Raw genomic sequence first — 22,759 nt, forward strand, 5'->3', positions numbered from 1 at the left:
GGAGCAGTCTCTTCCAGGGGAATAGCAAAGAGCCAGAGGGACTAGAGAAGAGATGAGGCCACAGACGATGGCTTCTCCCCTGGGTGAGAAGGAGAGCCATGGGAGGGTGGCGAACAGAGGAGTGACGTAATCTGACTCGTATGTTAACAGCATCACCCTCTCCTGTGCTGCAAATAGAATGCAGGGGCCACGTAAAAGCTGAAAGCTCCATCTTAACACTATTGTCATAGTCCAGCTGCAAGACTGTGGTTACTTGGACCGGGTTTGGAGCAGTGGAGGTGGTGAGAATGGGGGTGGTCAGATTCTGAATAGATTTAGAACATCTCAATGGATGTGGGATGTGGAAGAAACAGAACAGCCAAGATGACTCCAAGGTTTTTGGCCTAAGTGACTGGAAGAGTGGGGCTGCCATCAACTGAGATGTGGCAAGACATCAGTAGAAGCAGTCGGAGTAGGCAAATGCATGTATAAGAGGTCCAGACTGGAGACACCAGTTTAGATCCACCAGTCTGTGAGAGATACCAAAAGCAGCAGAACTGACAGAGATCATCGTGAGAATGAGGAGAAAAGAATATATCATCTAAGATTCAGGAGAGGAGGAGAAACAGCCAAGAGACTTGAGAAGGAAAGGCCAATGAGCTAGAAGGAAGCAGGGGAGTGTGATTACCTAGAAGTCAAGTGACAGTGAGTGTCTCCAGGAGGAGAGAATGTGTGCAACGCTGCTGCTAAGTCACATAAAAGGAAACCAGGAACTGAGCACAGAGTCAGCAACAGGCTGGATGGTTAAGTGGGGATGGCTCATGGCCCTCATTCCCGACCTCGCGTGCACTGTCTAGAGTCCTGGAGAGGAGGAAGGTGGGACAATTCCTGGAGTCAGAGCAGAGCACAGGGTTGGTGGAGGAGGGCGGGGGGAGGGATGGATCCTGGTGGGCCCACCAACACAGGCACCCCAGGGAAGCCTCCTTCCCCCACCCCGCCACACTCACTGTGTAGCTCCAGCTGCCCTTTCGGGCTCGCATGGAAACATGACTTCTATGTTGCCAACCCTGTCAGTGCCATATAGGTTTTTAGGATCCTCCTCTGTCTCAAGAGCTAATGCAACATGGATTAAAAATTGGAAAGATTAACTTTAACAGTCTGATGATTTTGATGGGCTTGGTTCTTTTCTCTGCCTCTAATCCCTGGAAAACCATCATTCAAGACTCAACATATTTGCCAAACATTGTGCTGGGCCCTTGCTTTAATCACTGGGGACAAAAGGATGAGTAATAAAAATTCACAGCCCTGCCCTGAAGATCCTTGGCATATAGCTGGGATTAGGTGGTAAAGAGGCAATCACAGGGCAGGGTGATCCAGAAGCAATCCAGAGCCACAGATGGCAAGGACCTCCCAGCCGCCAATCAGCACACGGATGGATCCGGGAGAAGCTGCCAGAGGGTAAGGGTCACTACTGCCAACATTGCTCAGATTTATGGTGATGACAGATGTTCACAGGCCCCCTTACAGGCTGTTTATCCTCACATAGGTCACTCTAAATGCCTTACGTTTTAATTGAGATGGGATTTAGCACCTGGGAGAGAGGAACAGAGTATTAGTCTTCCTCCCTGAAAATCCAAGACAGCTTATGTTTGGTGCTCTGACACTGGTGATCACCTACAGTGACAAACTATTTTTTCCTTCCCCAACTGCAAATGCCACCTCTAAATCTGGTGTTTTTACATGCTATAAAAACTTCCAACAAGACAGAAAATGAAAATGAGCACAGGTATCCCCTCAAACACCACCTAGCAAAACTAAGTCAGATTGAAGAGAGGTGGGAAGATTAATTCAAAGAAGCAGCCCCTCTGAGCCCCAAACATGCTGGTTTCAACAGTAAGTCCTGGCCAGTTGTCTCTTCTCCATAAACCTATGTTGGAAGTTTCACTGAATGCTTAAAAAGGTCTCTCCCTCACAAGAATCCTTTTGACTAAATTAAACACTCTGTGGAGAGAAGAAAATGAAAACAAAGAGTTCACCATATTATTAAAATTTAGCGAAGAAATAAATATGGACCTTTCTTTAGAAAAAGTACGAATAAAGAGTTACCCTAGGGCCTATTTGGAAAAAAGGTACTAAAGGCTCAAGACGGATGTGTTTGTCCTAAAGAGGAAATCCTCAAAAGCCCCAAATACAATCAAAACTGCTCTGCACTCCTTCTAAGCAAAATAAAGAGGCTGGACCCGACAAGAATTAGGGATACAAAGAAAAGAATGGAGAGGCAAGGCAAAGTATCCTGTCAAACACTGAGTAAAATCAGCTGGGTTCAAAAACAACCAGAACCAGAATGAGGAGTGTCTGATGAGACAGGCTAATGCCAACAATAAGAGGCCCTTTAAATGTGTCAGAAGCAGGGGCGCCTGGGTGGCTCAGTCATTTGAATGTCTGACTTCGGTTCAGGTCGTGATCTCATGGTGCATGGGTTCGAGTCCTATGTCAGCCTCTGGGCTGACAGCTCAGAGCCTGGGGCCTGCCTTGGATTCTGTGTCTCCCTCTGCCCCTCCCCTGCTCGTGCTCTGTCTCTCAAAAATAAACAAACATTTAAAAACAAATAGATGTATCAGAAGCAGAGAGAGACTTAACTTCCATTGGTCAAGGGGCTCAGGGATGGAGAAAATGCAAAGGCAGGCTGAGTCAGTGAGTCACTGCCTCTTTTTCGCCAAGGAAGACTTTGGGGAGATCATACTCCCAAATTGCTTTTGAAGCAGGCAGATCCAAGATAGTATATCACATACGGCAGAGAAAGTGTACAGAATGTTCTCGCCTGAGCTGACAAATGAGATGTGGATAAATTGCCAGAACAGGATGGCCCCGGCTGCAAGTTATGAAAGAACATACAGGTGACACCAGACAAACGTGGAACTGGACCCAAACTGGTCACAGGTCACCACCTATGGCCTCACGGCTGGGCCTGGCCAGCTATCACCCAGCCCTCCATTTGTAAGAAAGACTCCAAAGGAGATCACAGAGCTTGTGGTCTGGGAGGGTGGCATGAATCTATGCCAGGAGTTAACCCCAAATCCGGGACCTTGAGTCTTGATGTATGGAAGCTTTGCTGTCATATCTCAGGTTCACCTGGATCATACCTTTTATGTTTACAACATTCTTTGACCGTTTAATGTAGTTATGGACTCAGTCATATTCCAAGTTTTCCCCTTATTCTTTGTTATCCTTATTTGATAAGGGCATCCCCACCCCCTCCAACAATTAAGCATCTCAAACCCCAAGATGTGAGAATGAGTTGATGCTTTTTTTTCCTAGGACAATAACTAAGTTCTAATGCATTATCTTTGTTTATTAAAAATTGCCTCCTAATGTCTTAATTGATTTTTGTGTCAAAATAATTCTTTCAATGGTTTTTAAATTTTTTTTAACATTTTATTTTTGAGAGAGAGAGAGAGGAAGACAGAGTGTGAGTGGGGGAGGGGCAGAGAGAGAGGGATACACAGAATTTGAAGCAGGCTCCAGACTCTGAGCTGTCAGCAACAGAGCCTGACGCAGGGCTTGAACCCACCAACTGTGAGATCATGACTTGAGCTGAAGCTGGATGCCCAACCAACTGAGCCACCCAGGAGCCCCTTTTTCAACAGTTTTAACCCTAATCCATTTGGGGAAATAATAAATGATATAACAGTTTACTGTGTTAAAATATTTTAAGACACCAAAAGTACTTAAAGTGGTTTTAAATAAAAACAATAGTAACACACACATACTGTTAACAATTAAGTTGATCTATTGTAGTAAAATGCCTGAAGAGTTTATAAAAATATGGAACTTGGATTTCAAAGTTTGGCAGATTTCATATAAAGCAGTGTTGCTTCTGCAGGTAGAAATTGTGCCAGGGACAGTCTTGTTCTGAGGCCACCTCTGACCCGCCTTAGGAGCTGGGGTGCAGGTCACAGCTGAGTCCCCTTTGCCTTGGCTCAGGTGACAGCCCTCATAAATCTCCTGGAAGATAAATGACCTCTCCACTTAGGGAGGATTTTCATATCTGAACTTGCCAAGGAGGTCCATAGAAAGAGGAGCCCATCTGCCTTCCTCATGATAACTCATGCTGGGGAGGTTGGGGGAACACTCCCTGGCCCTGTCATGTGGTTTGCAACAGAGGGAAGGTCCTTCCAGTGACCCCTCAGAGAGATGCAGCTGCCCCAGCCCGAACGGCGCACCTCTGAGCTTAGTAACCTCTTCTACCTTCCCAGGCATTGTTTTTTCTAGGACAGATGTCCTTAGCTGATGGACATTTGGGTTGTTTACACATTTTGGCTGTTGCAAATAATGCTGCTAAGAACATTCACATACAAGTTTCTGTGTGGACCTACGTTTGCATTTTTCTTGGGTATATATCTAATTGATATATTGGATATATCCTGGATATATATGGTAACCTGGATAACATGGTAATGTTAACTTCTTCTATTCTTCCTGCAAGAGCATTTCTCAGCCAAATCATCCTTGGACTAACCACCTGCAATCTGTAGACCACAGACCCCGGCTATGAGGAAGACAAGGCAGGGTAAGGAATACTCAGGATCCTGGGCCCCAGCCTAGGGCAGTAGGAATTGGCAAACATAGAGAAGAACTATAGGGCCTGGAGGCGCTGTAGAGACATGTGGGTTCCCATTCTGCCATCTGCTTACAGTGCAATCTTGGACTAAGGTTACTTAACTTCTCGGGGCCTGAAATTCATCAACTGTAAAACAGAAGTATTAATTCTTATGTTATGGATCTTTCAAATGTCCTGAGGATATACCCTGTACGGACCATATCTCCCTCCACTTAGAACTATTCTGCCAGGCCAGGGGTCTTAGCAACCACCTCATAGTCTCCTTCTGGGTCCACTACTCTTGACATATGCAGATCAATGCCTGGGCATAGTCCTGGAAGTAAATGTGAAAAGCACAATCCAGTGACAGTGTGGGTATTTATTTGATAAATATCTTTGAGGGGATACATAAACATGTCTACCCAGTCAGGATAGAAATGATGGAGAAGAATAGCTTGGATAAGGGGAAGGTTAATGGCAGGGATCCCCAGAGGTTGGTATGATAAGCATCCCAGAAGACAGATGGTTTCCTGTGACATCTCAAGATGACCAAAAGTTTTTCTTGTAAGTAATCTAGGATGTAAACAATAAGGTGCCTTGTCCTTGAGGACAAATAGACCTTTGGCTCAGAGGAGAGGATGAGCCAAGGCCCACTCATCTTATAGTATGACTCAGGTCCAGGGGTCACAGATACTTCCTTGGCTCTGTCCTTGTCTTCCTCCTGGTTTTGTCACCTGTATCTCCTTACACCTGATATCCAGACCCACCTCTCTTGTACACTTTTGGGCCTCTTCACTTCAAACTACACTGCAGCCAGATTAATCTTTCCAAAGCTTGATTCACCCAGGTTCCTCTGATGCTCAAAAACCGTCAATGGTTCCCCATTGGAAAAGGTCCCAGTGCCCCCTCTTAACAGTAAACAACATGGCAGCCAATGGCCGGTCCAGGTTGCCTCCCAACTGGTCCACAGAGGACCCCACTGATTTCCTCTAACTACTCCACACACCATGTCCCAGTAGAACCCAGCTTTGGGGATCTCTGACATGTCTTTTTGTAATCCAGTAGACTTCAGAAGCACAGATCACACAACACACTCCCCTGCCTTAAGCCCCACCTGACCATGCCTACCAGAGCACCCCATCTCCCCCTCCCCCCAACTCAAAGACCTTATTTTAGTAACACTCATTGGGCTGTAATCGCTACCTTGGGACAGATCTAACTTTCCAAGTGCTCATCTCTGCTCTCCATCACTGGAATAAACTCTTTAGAGTAGAAGTCATGTTTTTAGCCTCTTCCTACTGTGTTAGCACATAATAGATGTCCCATAAGGGTTTGCTTTTACTGGAGTGATTTCAGTCTCTTCTCTAAAGACACTGGAAGTTAAAGGGTCAGAAAATCATGTACCTATACCTAACATAGACAGCGGCCCTCCAGGGATAAAGGCTCAGCGGGGAGGGCAGGCAAGGTTGTGAAGTGCCTTCTGTGGAGCAGGTGCAGCGCCCCTGGGGAGGAATACGGAGTGGGTCTGAATAGAGCCATCCTGGGAGCTCAGGGGCAGGAGTGCTTTACATAGCACAGAGGCAGAGGCTGGGAGGCTGGGGCCATCCCCACCTCACTGGGAGGTTTCAGATGAAATGCTACCCTAGCATTAGCAGTTTTCTAATTTTCCTTCTTTTATTAAGAGCTGTGGAATCCTTTCTCCTAACAAAATTTTCCCTGAAGCATTAAAGGAGAAGCAGAACAATTCAGCTGCTCTGGGTGAATCAGAAGCAGGAGTCCCAGAGCCCAGAAGCCAGTCCATTTCCTATCTCCCCAGCCCAGACTCTGAAGGGGTCACAAAGAGATCCAAAAGCGCTGGGCAGCCTCCACAAGTCCCTTTGAGGCCTCAGACTAAATTATGGGTGCTCATAAACGGCGTGGGTGATGAGATTGGGACTGAGGGGCTGGTATGGTAGGTTATCTTGTTCCTTATATGAAACACATTCTTAGGAAAAAACTAAAATCTAGATTTAAATGTCAGCTAAGGACTTCAGGTCCACCAGTTACTGAAGACAAAGAGGAACAGTTTGCACACAGACGAACTGTGCAAATGAGGAATTGTGTTTCCTCTGACATTTCTATTCTAGGAGATAACTTTGTTGAGAAGGTATTGCTCAGATAACAGGTTCTCCCTCTGATGATGAAAACTCATTTCATTGCACAAATATGCTTGAATTTTACATTAGGAAGCCTGACTCATTAAATATTTTTGGTGCAGTAACACTTCTGGCCAAAGTAGATTAAACAAATAAGCAATTAGTTTGGAGACTGGATATGAATACAAAAGCAGAATTAATTATATTTCTAATTGTTTTCTCCTATTGTGCACATTGGCTTCTTGGCTTTTGCTCTGGGCTTGCCTTGAGCTGACCCTGACGCCCTGTTCCAATCTCCCTCTTTACCTTGGGGTCAACTAAGGACAGAGGACTGCTTTGTGGGGGTGGCATCATTTTGATTCTGTTGTAGAATATTGGCTGAGTCTCTCTGTGGGCTCAGCGAAGCAGGAGTGGGAGAGAAAGTGAGGGCTTCAGGCCTGGGTGGCTGAGTCAGTCCTATATCATATAGGTGCTTCCATCTTGGGTCCATCCATGAAGGGCTTGGTTCCAAGACAAGGGAGGGGGTGTGACAACTGGGGGTTGGAGGCTGGGGGCCGTTCTGGGGATGCAGGTTTATAGAAGAGGCTCTCATTTGTGATATTAGTGCTGATGAAGGGAGGGTTCTTTGTTGGGATCATCCAACTGACCCTGCTAGTTCTCAAACTGTGATCCCAGTTCACATGGGAGCTGACATGAAATGTAGAATCTTGAGCCCCACTCCAGACTTACTGGATCAGAAATGCTGGGGGTAGGGCTCAACAATCTGTGTTTTAACAAGTCCTCCAGGGGATTCTGAGGCACACTCAAATTTGAAAACTATTTGTCTAGAAATCTAAAAATCAGAATGTAAAACTTTGAAAGGACATCTGAGGTCACTCAGTTTTCTGCCAATTCTTACAATTTATGGATTTGAGCACTGAAGGCTGAAGGGAAAGTGACTTCCCTAAGTCCTCAGCAGGCGAGAGCAGAGTAGGAATGATGGTTCCAGCCATCGCTCCCCTCCCCCTGCACTCAGGCACCAGGCACTGAGGGTGCCCAGTACGGGGTTGGGGGGGTACAGTTCCTCAGGGATATCAGGGGTCCCCAGCAGGGAGGTGGAATTGTGTGGAGCCCTGTGCCACAGGAAGAAAGCATCACAGCTAGTGGGGTCCTGAGACCCTCCTAGGTCACCCCACCTGGCTCCTTCTCCCTGCTGGGGTAACCAGAAAGCATACCAGGAAATGGCCCTAAGGATGCAAACCTGAGTGCTTTGGCCCTGTGGCAGTGGGAGGCTCTGGAAGGATATGTGAGTGTATGAGGGGCACTTGTCAGGCGGTGCCTGTCCCAGGACAGCGAGGCTGAGGACGGATCCATCAGCTCTGCCTCCTGCAGGTCTGTCATCCTTTCCGGGTGTGGGGCAAGCACTGTGGCAGATCCTGTTTGTTGAATGTTTGATCACAGAAGGCAGTTCACAGAATCCCCGGCACTGGAGAGAGCAAAGGATACACTACAGCAGGTTGTGTGCCTGCTCCCTGGCTGTCACCCGCACATCTTCAGCAGGGTGCCCCCCACAGCTGGGAAACCCACCGCCATCACCCTAAGACTGACATTGCCACTACTGACACTGGGCTGTGAACTGTGCCTACAGTCTCTGTGACTGTCCTCCCCGAGCCTGGAGATGGAAGTCTCCTGGCCGTGGGGCCCAGACCCCTCATCCTGCGGGCAAGTTTCCTTCCTGCAATGCCCAGCTGTGAGCCCCTCTCTGCATGTCACCATCCCCACAATGGTACAGGTCTCCCTCCCCTGGACTCTGACTCCTGGGGACACCTCTGCCTGCAGACCTCTGAAGGGTGGTGGTTTACAGTTTCGTGTCTGGCACACCTCTGGGTTGGGAAGTGGACTGTGTCCTCCTTGTTTCTAGTCACTACTTCCACACCATGGCTCACCATCCTCCACACCCTCTGTTAAAATGTCACTCAGCTGGGCCACAGCGCTCCAAGCTTGGGACCACTGTGTACTCCCTCCCACCACCAGTCCCAACTCACTGAAGACTTGGGCTCCTGTCTTCTCCATCCTGTCTTCAGTGGATAACTTGCATATCCACCAGAATAATGTACTTTCTGTTCCCTGACCCCCACAACTCTTCCACATCTGACACTTGGATTCGGCCTCACCTGACATCCATATTCAAAGCCACAAATTCAAGTTTTCTTCTTCCTCTGCAATCTCTGATGAGTCCACTGCAACTTTTGTTGGCTCCTCCAGCCCCCTCAGCCTTGACTTCCACCCCATGCATCAGCCCTTTCCCTTACTTGTGTCCCTCATTATCCAGCCCAGTTCCATCTTTGCAAAAACAAAATTGACAATACTCCCTCAACCCTCAGGTGGGAGTTGCCTTTAGCTTTTCTGAGAACACAACCAGCAAAACCCAACCCTAGAGAGATCCACAATTAACTTCCTGTAGGGTCAGCCACGCACTGCTGAGAAAGTCACATAACAGGGCAGATAGGCAGCTTTGTAAACACATGATCACTAGCTTCCAAGGAGCCCTCATGTTTTCTAGAAATGCAGAATTTCTCTGCTCAATCCCATTTCCCCATCTCTGCAATGGCACTACCAAACTTGCCATTCTCAAACCTTTGACCCCAATACTTCTCCATTCACCCTCAGCAACCAAGCTTATCTCCTACATTGTGGAGAAAATATCCAACTGCATAACTAATACCTCGACTTGGGAACTCAAGCTCCACAAATCACTCATGTGCAGAACTGACCCCACCTCCCCTTGCCACCATCCCTGAACACTTCTGGGAGGCCCTGACAAGTCTCCTATGTATTTGCAAACCATCCACTCAATCTCCTGCTTCTCTGCTCTCCATGTTACCTGCCTGCGATATGCCCCCTAGGAAAGCTGTTCACTAAGCCACATTTCCAGTCCCCTCCCTGAGGACCTGTGGCCATGTTCAGCACAAGCCTTACAACCTCTGAGAGCCCGACCTCCCTGCTGCACTATGACACCTCATCACGTAGCCTCAAGGCTGCCTATTGTGCTCAAACTTCACCCTGTTCCTCCTGCAAAGCTGCCTTCCTTCCACTCCTTGTCCTGGGCCCTCACTCTCTTCCAGGACATCAGACAAACCAACAGACACCACGATGTCCTGTCTCCACCCAGCCCTTGCACACCCAGCATCTCACAAGCTTCCCTCCCCACATGCAGACCTGTTCCTGCAAACAAATGCCAGCCCGCTGGTTGATGAAGCACCAAAGACCATGAACATTATATAAAGCCAGTCAGGACATTCCAGAACAGAGGACACCATGCTGACGTACAGGGGTTACTGGAGGAGTGAGATCTGGTCATTTCCCTCGGGAGCCATACAGCCTATCAGGAAAAATACAGCCTAAGCACATGAAAAACTTATGTGCATTTAAGAACTCACTGTGTCATCCTTATAACTAGTGCAGTTCAGAGAAGGGCAAACACACATAAAGATTTTCTATGGGGCAGATATGCTCACAGGGGCCCTTGTTCCCTTGAGCTGCTCTGGACAAAGTATTTGCTATGTTCAGAAAGAAAGAGAGCGAGGGAGGGAAGGAGTGAAGGAAGGCACGCAGGAAGGGAGGGAGGGAGGAAGAAAAAAAGAAATTTTAAAATCATAGGGCTCAATTCTATAGCTGATGTCCTGCAGCTCAGATCGCAGAAGGAAACTGATCCCAAGGCCTGAGGGTTGGCAGAGAGTCTCTCTTGCACTGGAAAATATTTGTGGTCTGGTGTTGCCTTTATTTACCCAGAACATTTAATGTGCCTTTTTTCTCCATCTTTCACATCCGCTCCGAGAAGATGTTAATTTTCTGAAATTAAACACTTAGCTTGATTACTGTTTTGTTAATTGCGGCATTCAAAAACCCCTGGTGCTCCTGCCTGTTTAACACGGCTGGTGCTGTGAAAATGATAGGCACGGAGTTGGCATGCCGGTGGACAGACAGTAGCAGTGGAATGCTATCCCAACTACCCCCAGCTTTGCCTGCTCCGGCAGCTGGGTCCTTGCCCGTGAGAGAGGGGCAAGCCCAGGTCACAGAAGAGGGTCTCCCACAGAGCCTTGTTTTGGGAGGACAGTGCCCCCAGGAAGTTCCAGGTCTCGCCAACATCTGGAAGAATGCAGAGGCATAACTCCCATCACAGCACCTGCCCAAAGATGTTTGAGGAAGGAAAGACCACAGACAGAGTTCAAGCTGCACCATTTGCTAATGTCTGAGATGAGTCTAAGAAAGAATGAGGCATCCATTCATACATTTGCTTGATACTTCATTAATCCATTCAATAAACATTTATTGACTTCTATTATTTCAGGCACCTAGCTAGACACTGGGGAACAATAACCAATAAGATGGATACAGGCATGCTGTACCAAAGATTATAGTTGTGGCTCACAGAGTCAACATGTGCCAGAGAAGTGCAGGGCAGACACATCACGAGGATGCCTCCTCCCGGCCACCTCCTTTGCCAAGGCCACAGGGTGAACAGCAGCTATCTCATAATCCAATCAGAAGTTCCCTCTGTGAGATTCCCTCCATGAGGAGAATTATTGCAATCTCATTTGGACTTTGAGCAGGGTAAGGAATTACTACAATCTTAACTGCCAGCAGTGTGTCCCATCTTCATTCAACAAGCCACATAGTTGGGAGTGCCTGGCCCAAGGTGGAGTGAAATGAGCACTGGCGCCCCAAGCCCCATAAGTGCTCTGGTCATCCCAGCAGGGATGCAAGGTGGGGCATTCTCAGCTGTTAGTAGCATCACCAGGCACCGCTCACAAACCAGAACAGGGAGAATACCCACGCGCAACCACTGCACGGCCCAGCAAGCGATATCTGTCCATGAGAAGTCCAAATTGGTGAGTTAGTGAGCAATACAATAGCCCATCCAACACTGTCACTCTTTAGCAGTAGCTGCTATGGACTGAGATACTCTCTATCGATGGCATGTGGCTGCACCCTAACTTTGGTAAAGTGAGAGTTGGCATCACAGCAGGTTATAGTACCAAGAACCCAATGGAAGGACCCCTTGTGTTGCTGTTTCCCAGCTAGTCATCTGCTCCCCTGTGACTTTTCTGGGCCTCTGACCTCAGTCTCAGTGAGTGCTGTGGACTAGAACGTGAGCTCCACAAGGCACAGATTTTTGCTGTGTTGTTTGCTCCTGTGTTCCTGGTGCTTAAAGTGGTGTATGACCCACAGAAAGCCTCAATAATTTTTGTTGAGAAACTGAATGAATGGGAGCCCCTAGAAGCCGGAACCAATGAATCAGCCTGTAGAAAGCAGTCACAAGGCTGTGTTGAATGAATGAATACACTTCCAAAGTTGAAATGCTTAAACAAATAAATAAAGCAAACTCCTTTGAGTATGGGTGAATCTCACTGTGCTCCTCTAAGTGGATCAGGGCTGCTGGCATCATCCGAACATCATTCCCTTCAGTTTTCCTTCTAGGAGCCACTGAGGAGGAAGATACCTAGCCAGCTGGCTGGCTGTCACCACCACCAAGGCAAACATTTATGGACTAATTCATATGTAGGGACTAAAGGATCCTGGCAATTACTTATCAAGTTTCCCTGTGCCTAGCACTGTGTGGTCCCTCCCTCAAGGAGCTGGGGTAGGTGAGAAAATCTGATTTTCCACAGAGTTCATCATCTAGTGGAGAGCCCCAAGGCTGCAGGGGTGGAAGCCATGACTTTTATCGTGAGCAGTACTCCTGCTGACCTACTCTGCTCCACAGACAACACAAAACTGTTTGCAAATGGCCCAGACCTTTCTGAGGCCACTTAAAATTTCCTTTTCCAGATACCATATGTTTTTACTCTTATGTGGATCCTGAGAAACTTAACAGAAGACCATGGGGGAGGGGAAGGAAAAAAAAATTAGGGAGAGAGCCAAGCCATAAGAGACTCTTAAAAACAGAGAATAAACTTGATGGTTGATGGGGGATGGGAGGGAGGGGTGGGTGGGTAATGGGCATTGAAGAGGGCACCTGTCGGGAGGAGCACTGGGTGTTGTATGGAAACCAATTTGACAATAAATTTCATATAAAAAAAATTTCCTTCTCAATGTCAAGGCTTAAGAAACAATAAAAACAATCTTTTTAGAATTAACAACAAGAAGAAACCAATGAAATGAGCTATGAAATTGAATGAAGAACAGTGAAAATTTCATTTACTTAAGGGTTTTAAACTTTCTTTATTAATTTCAATGAAAGTTTTCTTTAAAGTCATTCCAGTCTTTTTAAAGTTCTGACTCAATCTTTTCTCTGCTTTGGAGCAAATTTCACCTACTAATTTCCAATGAGACCAGCCCCTAAAAATGAACTGGTTTCAGCATATGGATCTTAACACTCTAAATTTTTACAGGCAGCACTGTAATATTGTTTTAATATTTAATTTTGAGATTTACATAATATCTTTCCTCCAAAGAGCTCGATATATTGCAATATCATAAAATTCCTTTTCATATTCAAAGATTATTCTTTATGCATGCAAATACTATATTTAACCAAGGAATAATGCAAATTAGGTGATGTGTTCAGAGGAATGGGTGGGCTAGGTAATTCTTTTGTAGAAAAAGTAGCATTTCTGAGTGACTTTAATTGTCTAGGAGCTTCAAAAATGCCTTAAAAATGGACAAACTATTGGGGCTTATGACCATTAATAGAAGTAATGCAGTAGCTTTTAAACAAAATTAAGCAATGGGTTGTGTCTGTGGGCACAGTGAATATGTTAATATTCCATATGCAATAGGCATAGTGGGCCATCCACCGACCAAGCGTAATATAATGTCAGATATAGACACTGTTGATGCCATCATGAAAGTAAGAGGCCAAGGGCTGCTTCTCCAAATACATGAGAAGGAAGGATAGACAGGCTCCTCAGAGTGGCAAGATCAGCCTGTGCCAGGTATACATACAGGTTCTAGCTCCGCTGTCCTTGTCAACTTACTGGGACTTCGCTACTCGCCTTTCTAGTGCCTACTCCTCCCTCAAAGAATGGACAAACCCATACATGCCATTTATCTGATGGGGATGACATCAGTTCCAAACAAAGGGATGGAGGGGCCTTGGAAGGAAAGCCTAGGAAGAGAGTCCAGCAAATTTCTGTCTGGCCCAGAAACGATGCTCATCTCCCCATCATAGCATTGGTCACAAAGTCACTTTCTGTCCCGTCTCATTTGCTTGTCGCAACAGCACTCGGAAGCAGGTGTCATTATTTACATTTTACAGTTGAGGAAGGAGGGGTCATCACTCATACGAGTGATGTGAACTTGCCTGAGTCGTGTGAAAAGCAGAGAGAGGGTCCAACTGCAGGGTCCCCTGCTGCACCTCTGCCACACTGAGTGCAGGAGCTGAGACAGGTGACTGCCCCATGGTGGAAAAGGGCTAGACCAACACAGCACCCTTGCCATCCAGGCTTGGCTAAGTCAGATTAGCCCTCTGAGGTGGAGGTGAGAAACCACAGCCAACACGTTTGGCTCTCAAGTGCTTTAAAATTTTCTAATTAGTTGTCAGCATTTTAAATCTAGGTTATCAGCTTATAAGTTCTGGCACTGCTGGGTGTGGCATCACTTACTGGAGCTGGGCAGAGGCTCGCCCTGTCCTCTACAGTCCTCTGTGGTCCTCACCACTCCCTACTGCCTGACACTTGGCCATGTTTTGCTCCTCTCCACTGCTAGACAGGCCTCGTGGGCCTTTGGGTTTGTTCTCTCTGGGTTAGTTGGTCCTAAATTCACGGACTCTATTTTGCAGCAAGTTGATTTTTAAGATGTGCCAGTCTGATTTGTCTTATTTACTTTTTCCAGGATTTCCTCTGAGGTCCCCTTCCCCAACTCTGACACTCTGAATCTAGTTGGCAGAAAAGAGAAGTAAAGTTTGTCATTCACTTTAATTCTCTCTGACAGCAGATGATCCGGCCATCAGTCTGAATCTGGGGCCAGGTGCCAGAGAGTGACTGCAGGAGTTAGTGGTGATAACAACCTCTCTGCAGATCGCTTGGCCACTGGAACAGAGAGAGTTCCACATGAGCTGGTCTATTTTAAACTCAAGGCAGCTGTATTCAGTGCGAGGCTGCATCCCTGAAGACCTCACGTAAATCTGAGCTTGCATAATTCATGACCAACCCTGACCAAAGATGATGGACATTTTTTTTGACAGCTGAAGTGGCCTAGCTATGTGGCAATGGCTTAGAGGGAGCTTACAACTTACCCGGCTCACCATAATGCGATTTTTGATCAGTCAGAGGATAAAATGGCCACAAACCTGAGTTTGAAACCTAGAAACATCACTGCTGCCTATAAGGTGCTGAGAAAATTCTGAAAGCACTCTGACCCCAGTTTCTTCATCTGATCCACCTCAACTTTATAAAGAACTTGGTAGGTGCTTGGCACACTGGAGGTGCTCAAAATAGTAGTTCTCGGCCACTGCCTATGGGCTGGGTGAGGATCTGATCCTGATACTTTCCAAGTGATATGAGATCCTTGAGAAGTCATGACTATAGACATGACTGGGGTTGTTATGGAAGGATACGGAAGCCCTCTGCATCTCAGGACCCAAGAGATCCTTCAGTGTTCCCTCAGTGATGCTTGTCTCTGTGTATGCTATGGACCAAAAGATGATTATAAAACCTCCTATGGTCTTAGATCACAGCCCTGAGGGTCAAGGAAAGCCTCATGGTGACTCCCTCTGATGGACTGATGCCAACCAGTTCTTTTTATTAGATACCTCAATCAGCTAGGATGAGCTGCCTGCTTCCACTGGGCAGGGCTCATGATAGCAGCAGATGCAGCATCAGCGTGGCGTGCCTGGGCAGCCCTGAGAAAGGGGGACATGGAAATTCTGTGTCTGATGAATAGTAAGAGTTACATGCCCAGCCATGGATGTGGTCTGTAGCTCCCAACAAAAGAAAGCACCAGCCCAAAGCAGCAACCAGCCTCCCAGGATAGAGTCTGATAATCATGAGCATCGGGCTTCAGATCAAGTCCAAGACCACTGAGCAGCCAACTTATCCAAACCCTTCTCTTGTGTGACCCTTACTGACACCCACTGTCAAGATCCAATTCACCGTGGGGGACACCTTGGATCCCTCAACGAACACACACTCATCTCCATCTTGATCCAGAGGCAGGGAAAAGTCTTTTGTGGTTCTGTGTCACAGAGAAAATTGTGGAAGAGTAACAGAGGGTGCACAGTGAGGTGCTCTTTTGAGCCAGAGGGCACTGGCTGGCTCTGAAAACTTTCTCCATGCGCAGAGGGACTGCCCACTGTTTAGGGAAGGAAACAGGAAGGCAGAATCAGAGGTGATTTCCTGCCAACCCTCTTCTAATCCTAGATTCTCAAATCCCTTTAAGCTTCTTCTTCCTTATCAGAAACATATGAACAACGCCTAAGTCACGGGTAATTATGAGGATCAAATGAGTCCATGTATGACAAAATTCTTTGTCAACTCAAAAACAAAACAAAATGAACCAACAAACATGAGGTGTTAAGCTATGATAATAATTATTCACCTACTCCTCAATCAGGATCCATTCAACGGTCCCCAGCTATTTCAGTTTGGGCAGTTCTAGACCCAGAATAGGTCCTCGATAGCACTTATCATTTGATTTAATAACTGATTCCAGGATAGCTCTGGGTCAAATTCTTTACCTTCTATCTACCTACTCATGACCCAGACAGTAGGAGAGGGGTGGCAGGGGCCGTGCCATATCACGAGGTCAGGGTGGGGAGGCTGACCTGGACTTCACCCAGAACGGAAGAGTTCAGGGGTCCCTGGAAAGACGTTAGACATGTCATAATTTGTGGACTTGCATGGGTCCATCTACCCTGTTCCTTACTGGATCTGAGTGATACGGCTTTTATGATGCCATAAAAGGCCTCTCACAGAGGAACAGGCCCAAGTGTTTATTTTGAAAAATCTCATCTTTTAAAAGAGTTATCTGTTGGTTGAAAATAATTTGCATTCACATGTGGATCTGTCAAAGCAGTGTGAAAGCACCATGTTCCTCAGGGCCCCACAGTCCACAGATTAGGACCCATGGGCCCCCTTGTCATTTGTTTTGTAACAACCATATGCCACTGAGAAGCACCCTTCTCTTATTGATTATAAGCTTTCTGACACCCAAATTCCAGAATTCCCAGAAAGAAATCATAGACTGGAACATGTGGATGGGGCTGGGACCCCCAAATCAGGGAAGGTTAGGAATAGAGGGCCCACCAAAGGGGGAACAAAGGCCATGAGAAATGTGCTTGTGGAGGAGAAAATGAGTGAGGATCAAAACAAATACTTTGAATGCCGGCAATGCCAGGCCCCTTGCAGGAGCCCTGGTCGCTCAGCGCCTCTGCAGCCTGGGAAGGTGCAGATGGCAAGACAAGCAGATGGGCAGGTTCGGGAATAGCAGGGTAAGGAAAGGGAGGGGCAGGAATCAAAGTAAACCGCCATAAGTGGCAGGTTTGTTCGCACATTCTTAGAGAGAGAGAGCAGACAGCCAAGCCCAGCATGACATGACAGCCTGGCAGGATTATTAGTCCCCGAAGCTGGGACACTAAAATATTTCAGCCAGTTTTCTGCCTTAAACTCTCCAAGGGAAACACTGCTAACAAAGGCTGCCCATGTTCCGTGTTCAACGTGATATAGAAATTACCATTCCCTTTTCTTTGGGTAAGACAGACTGTCACAACCTTTGTCTCCACGGCACTGGGGCTGTGGTCACCAGCTGGAGGCTTCCACACTTCCACGCCTATTTTCTCACGGCACACACATGCATGCAAACACGTGACCATACACATACATACAAACATGCACACACGAACACACACGTGTTCACAGCAACAACGCAGCCATCTGGACAGCCATGCTCTCCTACAACACCTTTTTTTCTCCTGAGTTCTGACAGCTTAAACCCAAGAATCATCTGCCATCAAAGACGCCTGGGATTGAAAGAGGCAGAAGGAGCCTGAGGATGGGGAGGTGAGGAGCAGACAAGGACGGAATAGGGAAGAGGAGGTTAAGAAAGGGGAGCTGCACACAGGGAGAGAGAGAAAAGAGACGTGCCTGGCTCCAGCTATTCCACTAACAAGCTGTCCTTCTAGAATTTGTTGATTGAAAAAAATCCATAATTCCAAATAAGATCACAGTCCATTGCCCACGACCCCTATTGCCTATAGACTTTCCCTCTGCAGTCTTGCACCATCACCCCAGGGGAGAGATTGCTCATTTCTAACTCCCTCGGTATTTACTGCATGTGTATGGTACACACGCTTAGAATACACCATGCCGCAGGTTTGTATTTTGTGTCTACGTCCTGCAAATTCTTCAGTGAATTAGTTTTGTGGGAGGAACGGTGTTGTCCGTTCCTGTACTCCTCACAGTGTCTAATCCGCAGCTGGGCCCACGTCAGATGCTAACTAACCGTCTCTTAATAATGAGTGAGTAAATAAATAAATGAGTGAGTGAGTGCCTGAATGGACTGGCTAAACGGACATACAAAGGAATGGGTTGTTGCAAGAGGTGTAAAAAGCAAAACAGAGAAAAGGTCAGAAGAGTGAGAGATACAGAAATAAAGAGAAGAGAAGGAAATGTCTGGTGAGCTGTGCACGCCTCAGGGACGTACAGGCCGTCAGGAGTGATCTACTGCCAACTACCTGAAGTCTCTCTAACAGTGGAGCATTCATTTAGGCAAGCTATACAGGAGAATGCACTCTTGAATTACACAGTTTAATTGAAAAATAATCTATGAAGGCAATCCTCACTTTATCACATGATTTCTGGGAAGCTTCCTTCATTGGGTTTTCTGATAAAGCGGCACCAGGGTTCTCAAGATCGTGCAGACCCATCCATCTGTCTGTCCATCTACCACCCATCCGTCTGTCCGTCCATCTATCTTTCCAAAGGCATTTGTTGAATCCCAGCTGGATGCAGAGCTGGGGGTTCTACGCTGGCCTGGATATCCCTCTTTGCTTTTGTGCTGAGCACGAAAATATCCCTCAGAATCCAACTCACTCTCAGAGGTGAAACACTCTTTTCTGCCATGTTTCCTCCATGGCCACAAATGCCCATCGCCTGACACCTTCACCCCTGGGAGGAGGCCCAGAAGCAGAATGGGTGTGACTGAAGCTTTGTTCCTTCACGGGGATGGATAGGGAGCCAGCCACACAGACAGACAGAAGGAGCACAGATGCCTCCAGACTCACCGGCTTGGTTCGTGGTGATGTTGACAGAGACATGCTGTGGGGGGAAGGGGCTCTTGCTGGAGACTCCATTGACGGCCTGGATGTCGAAGGTATAGGGGGTGTGGGCCCACAGGCTGCTGATGGAGACACGGCACTCGGTCAGGCCCAGCTGCCTGGGTACAAACTCCACGTTGTCGTCACAGCGGGAGCAGCTCCGACGGTCTGCCCGGCACTTTCTACAGATGATGTTGTAGGTCACATCATCCCGCCCGCCTGTCTCCCTTGGCGGATGCCACTCCAGAATGATAGATGTCTCATTGACAATGGAGATGACATTGCGGGGACCTGACGGGACACCTGTAGGGAGACAAAGAAGGGCCCAGTGAGGCTAGGCAGAAGCTTCCTCCTCCTGCCTCTCTCCATCTGCCTTTGGTGTATCTTCTCCCCTGTCACACACATGTATCACCTTCAGGCCGTCAAGGCCAAATCTCCATGCTCCAATCCATTCTGAGAATATATGGTGGACAGAAATGACAACCTGGCCTAAACTTCCCTCTCAGTCATCCCAGTGGGGACAGTGGCAATCGTGTGTGCCAAAGGAGAGGAGGGTGCAGGGATCTGGGTTCAAGCTCTTTGGTTTTCAGGACCAAGCCACTTCCTCTAGCCAGCTTTAGGGTATGCTACACATATGTAGTAGACACTTACTGGATTCCTGTATTTTCTTTGTGTAGAATTCAAGGGTTGAGGGACATGAGTGACCCATCAAAAGCTCTGACATATCCTGGCATTTTGCACAAAACCACATGCAATTTGGAGTCTGCGTGATGTGTACATGCTGGGGCTATTTCTCTGTCGGGCAGGCTGCCAGATCACCTGGATACATGAATATTCACAGTGCCCAAGCTTTGGTGAAGACAAGAAGCCAAGTTGGCTGGGAGGTTTGTATAGCCACCATTTTTTACCCCATGACATGAGAAGAACATAGAGATTTGTTCTAGACATTCTGCTAGCTGCTTTACACCTATTACCTGAGAAGAGACAGTAATTAATTTGATTTTATAGAAAGGGAAACTAAAACTGAGAATGGAGACTGGCTGTGGATCATGTGGTATGTAAGAACTGCAGCCAGTGTGGAGACCCCTGTCTGCCTGATTCCAAAGCTCATGCACTTTAACAACAGCCTTATGCTGCCTGCTAGTGAAACCGGCTATCCTTCCCTACTAAGGGAAAAGCCATTTCCCAATCTGGCCTTACACTGGTATGGTACTCCAAAGGTTGATGATCAGATCTGTTCATGGATAACAGGAGATTTGACCAGACTCTCTCTCCTACAAACCAGCCAGACTCATTGGGAGTCAAGGAGGGCAGACTCTTCCCTCTGGATAGCTCTGTCTATAGATGGTGTTCACACTGTGGCAAAGGTTGAAATGCCTTGCTAAATACTAAATTCTAGAAAACCTAGTCCTTTGTAGGAAGGCAACATACCTCTGAATTAACAGCCAAGGTGCTGGGCATTTTGAGAATCTCCTGCCCAGAAACAGAACAGATCACAGCCTCAGGTTCCCAAGCTAAGCGCTGCATGTCCTCAATGTCTAATGATGAAAATGAATCCCACCCAAAAGCCCCCTTCTGAATGGCGGGTCTGCTGGAGCAGCCGCTCTGAATAGTAATGCATTCAGAATTCACACACGTGACTGTCGCCAGCTGAACGAAGACATGTGTAAAGTGGTTCATGCTGAAGACAGGAATCAAATGCCAACAAACAAAATGAGGGAATAACAACAAGGTCGGGGGGCACCAGGGAAGGATTCTGTGTTGAATCAGTCAACAGCAAGCAGCTAGAGCAGAAAGCAAATATTAAATCGGATTCTATTAAAACGTGAAAGAAAATCAGTACTGTACTATATAAAGCCCATTAGGCCTGAGCTAAAGCACAACTTTCATACAGGCTTGTGACAGGGCAGGATTCATGAAGCATTTTTACTGAAGTCTTGCAAATAGCGTTCAAGAATTCCCAACCCATCTGCCCAGGGATAAACATCCGTCTCTTCTCGGATCAGCACACAGCTAGTGCTGAGAGGGTAGCTGGCATGGCCGTTGCTGGATTCTTACTCGGCCGGGCCAGCTTCACCTTGCGCTGCACTATTCGTTAATGTGCATATTGGCCAGTGCCTGTCTTGGACACGTCTGTTTGCTCAGACTGATGAGATTTGGACCACAAGCTCCCAGTGGTCAGTGCCACTGCTCCCTGTCTCAGCAGACAGCCTAGCCTCTGCCACAGGCCACCATCTCTCATACTCATCATAAATACATTCATCCAGCACTTGCTCTCTGCTGGGTGTGGAAGGATTCTTTAACAATGTTATCTTATTGCAGCTTTGGGACACCATCACTGGAAAGCAGCCTTGGTTGGTAGAGCAGAGATAGGTACTGCCCAGGAGAGGGACCACCCATTCTTCCCACCCTGTGGAGGCCTCCCCATGTCATTATCTCCTTTCTCCCATGACCTTAATCTTCACCTTCTCCCCTGGCTCCACCTTCTCCACTTAAACTCCCATTAGATTTTTGCTATTTTAAAAGCTAAAGCAGCACCACTGGCATCTATGTTGACTGCCCTCTCTTCTTCGCCCTCCAGCCAAGTTTTCCAAAGTGGAGGGCCTCCTCTCTCCTTGCTTGGGCAAGTGCAGTCCAGTTACTACCCCCCCCCCCCCGCACCCCCCCCTCCGTCACTGCTTTTCTTTTGGCATCCCACCTGACAAATGCAGAGAACGCCATTCAGTCCTTCCCTTGCTTGACACCCTGCATGATCAGTAGCCAGACCCTGACAGTCACATCTTCTGTGTCCCCCACATTCAGTCACTACAGTGATGTCCCACCTCTTTGTCCTCAGAATGTTCCCTTCCTCAATATCTTCACCCCCTTAGAACTCCAGGCCCTGTGGACTTTCCTGCCCTAGAGCAACAGCCTTCTTGTGAATCCTCCCACACTGCTTTGCACCCCTCCTGTCCGTTCTATTCTGCCAGAGAGTGGGTTCTGAAATGCCCATGAGATCATAGTGTTCCCCTGCTCAAACTGCAACTGCCCAAAAGTTTACCTCCTTTCCACATCCTTCAAGTCCCCATGTAGTCGTCTTACTCATGATCTTATCCCTGGTCACTTGACCCTCAAAGTGGCCTTATACTGTGGCCTGTAGGAAGATTCCTGTGATTTCCTGTGCATACTAAACTCCCTTCATGCCCCTGAGCCTCTGCACAGTGTTCTCTTCTGTCTGCAATTCCTTTCCTCCTTATCCATTTGATGAACTCCTGCTCACCACCCAAGATCTAGTACTCAATTTCACCAGGAGGCTTCTCTGATGCCTGCAGTCACGTACCCCCCACCCTTGGGCTTCCATAAGCCTATTTCTAGATGCTAACACAGATTCCATTATTGCACTGTGATGATCTCTTCCTCTGTGTTGAACTCACCACGCTGTGGCTTCCTGGTGGGTGGGAGCTTGTGGCTGGCTTATCTCCGTGGTTCCAATGCCCCAGCTCTTTGCTCAGGGGAGGCTCCTCACACTTGGTTTTGACCTCTGCTCAGGGTGCACAACTTAAGATCACCCTATCCCAGCATGAGATGCCCTGCTGTGGGGCAGAGGGAGGATACAGTTGTGGTAACAGGGAAGACTGCTTGTGGCCCTGAGTGGTAGAGGCTTTAGTGAGATAAAGGTGGCAAGTGAGGAGCTGGTTTGGAGAGGACTTCCCTGTCCCTTGATCCAGTGGTGTCCCTGGCAGGTGGGATGATCCCATTTGATGCTGCCCCGTGCCTGCTCCCTGCTCAGGAAGAAAAGTGGCAGGTTTCCAAGAAGATTTTTTCATGTTT

The 22,759-nt window shown here is 47.4% G+C and overlaps 1 protein-coding gene across 3 annotated transcripts in view; it reads right to left on the reverse strand.

Moving 5' to 3' along the window:
- The window catches only part of EPHB1 (EPH receptor B1), a 323,054-nt gene that overhangs the window by 101,617 nt on the left and 198,678 nt on the right, over window positions 1-22,759 (reverse strand). For all 3 annotated transcript variants that reach the window (XM_042955106.1, XM_042955108.1, XM_042955107.1), the window contains exon 5: window positions 18,917-19,252. In XM_042955106.1, the coding sequence (XP_042811040.1) occupies window positions 18,917-19,252 (336 nt within the window). The remainder of the gene's footprint in view (window positions 1-18,916; window positions 19,253-22,759) is intronic.

This window comes from Panthera leo, chromosome C2 (assembly GCF_018350215.1).
Source record: "Panthera leo isolate Ple1 chromosome C2, P.leo_Ple1_pat1.1, whole genome shotgun sequence".
In the NCBI taxonomy this organism is placed as follows: Eukaryota; Metazoa; Chordata; class Mammalia; order Carnivora; family Felidae; genus Panthera; species Panthera leo.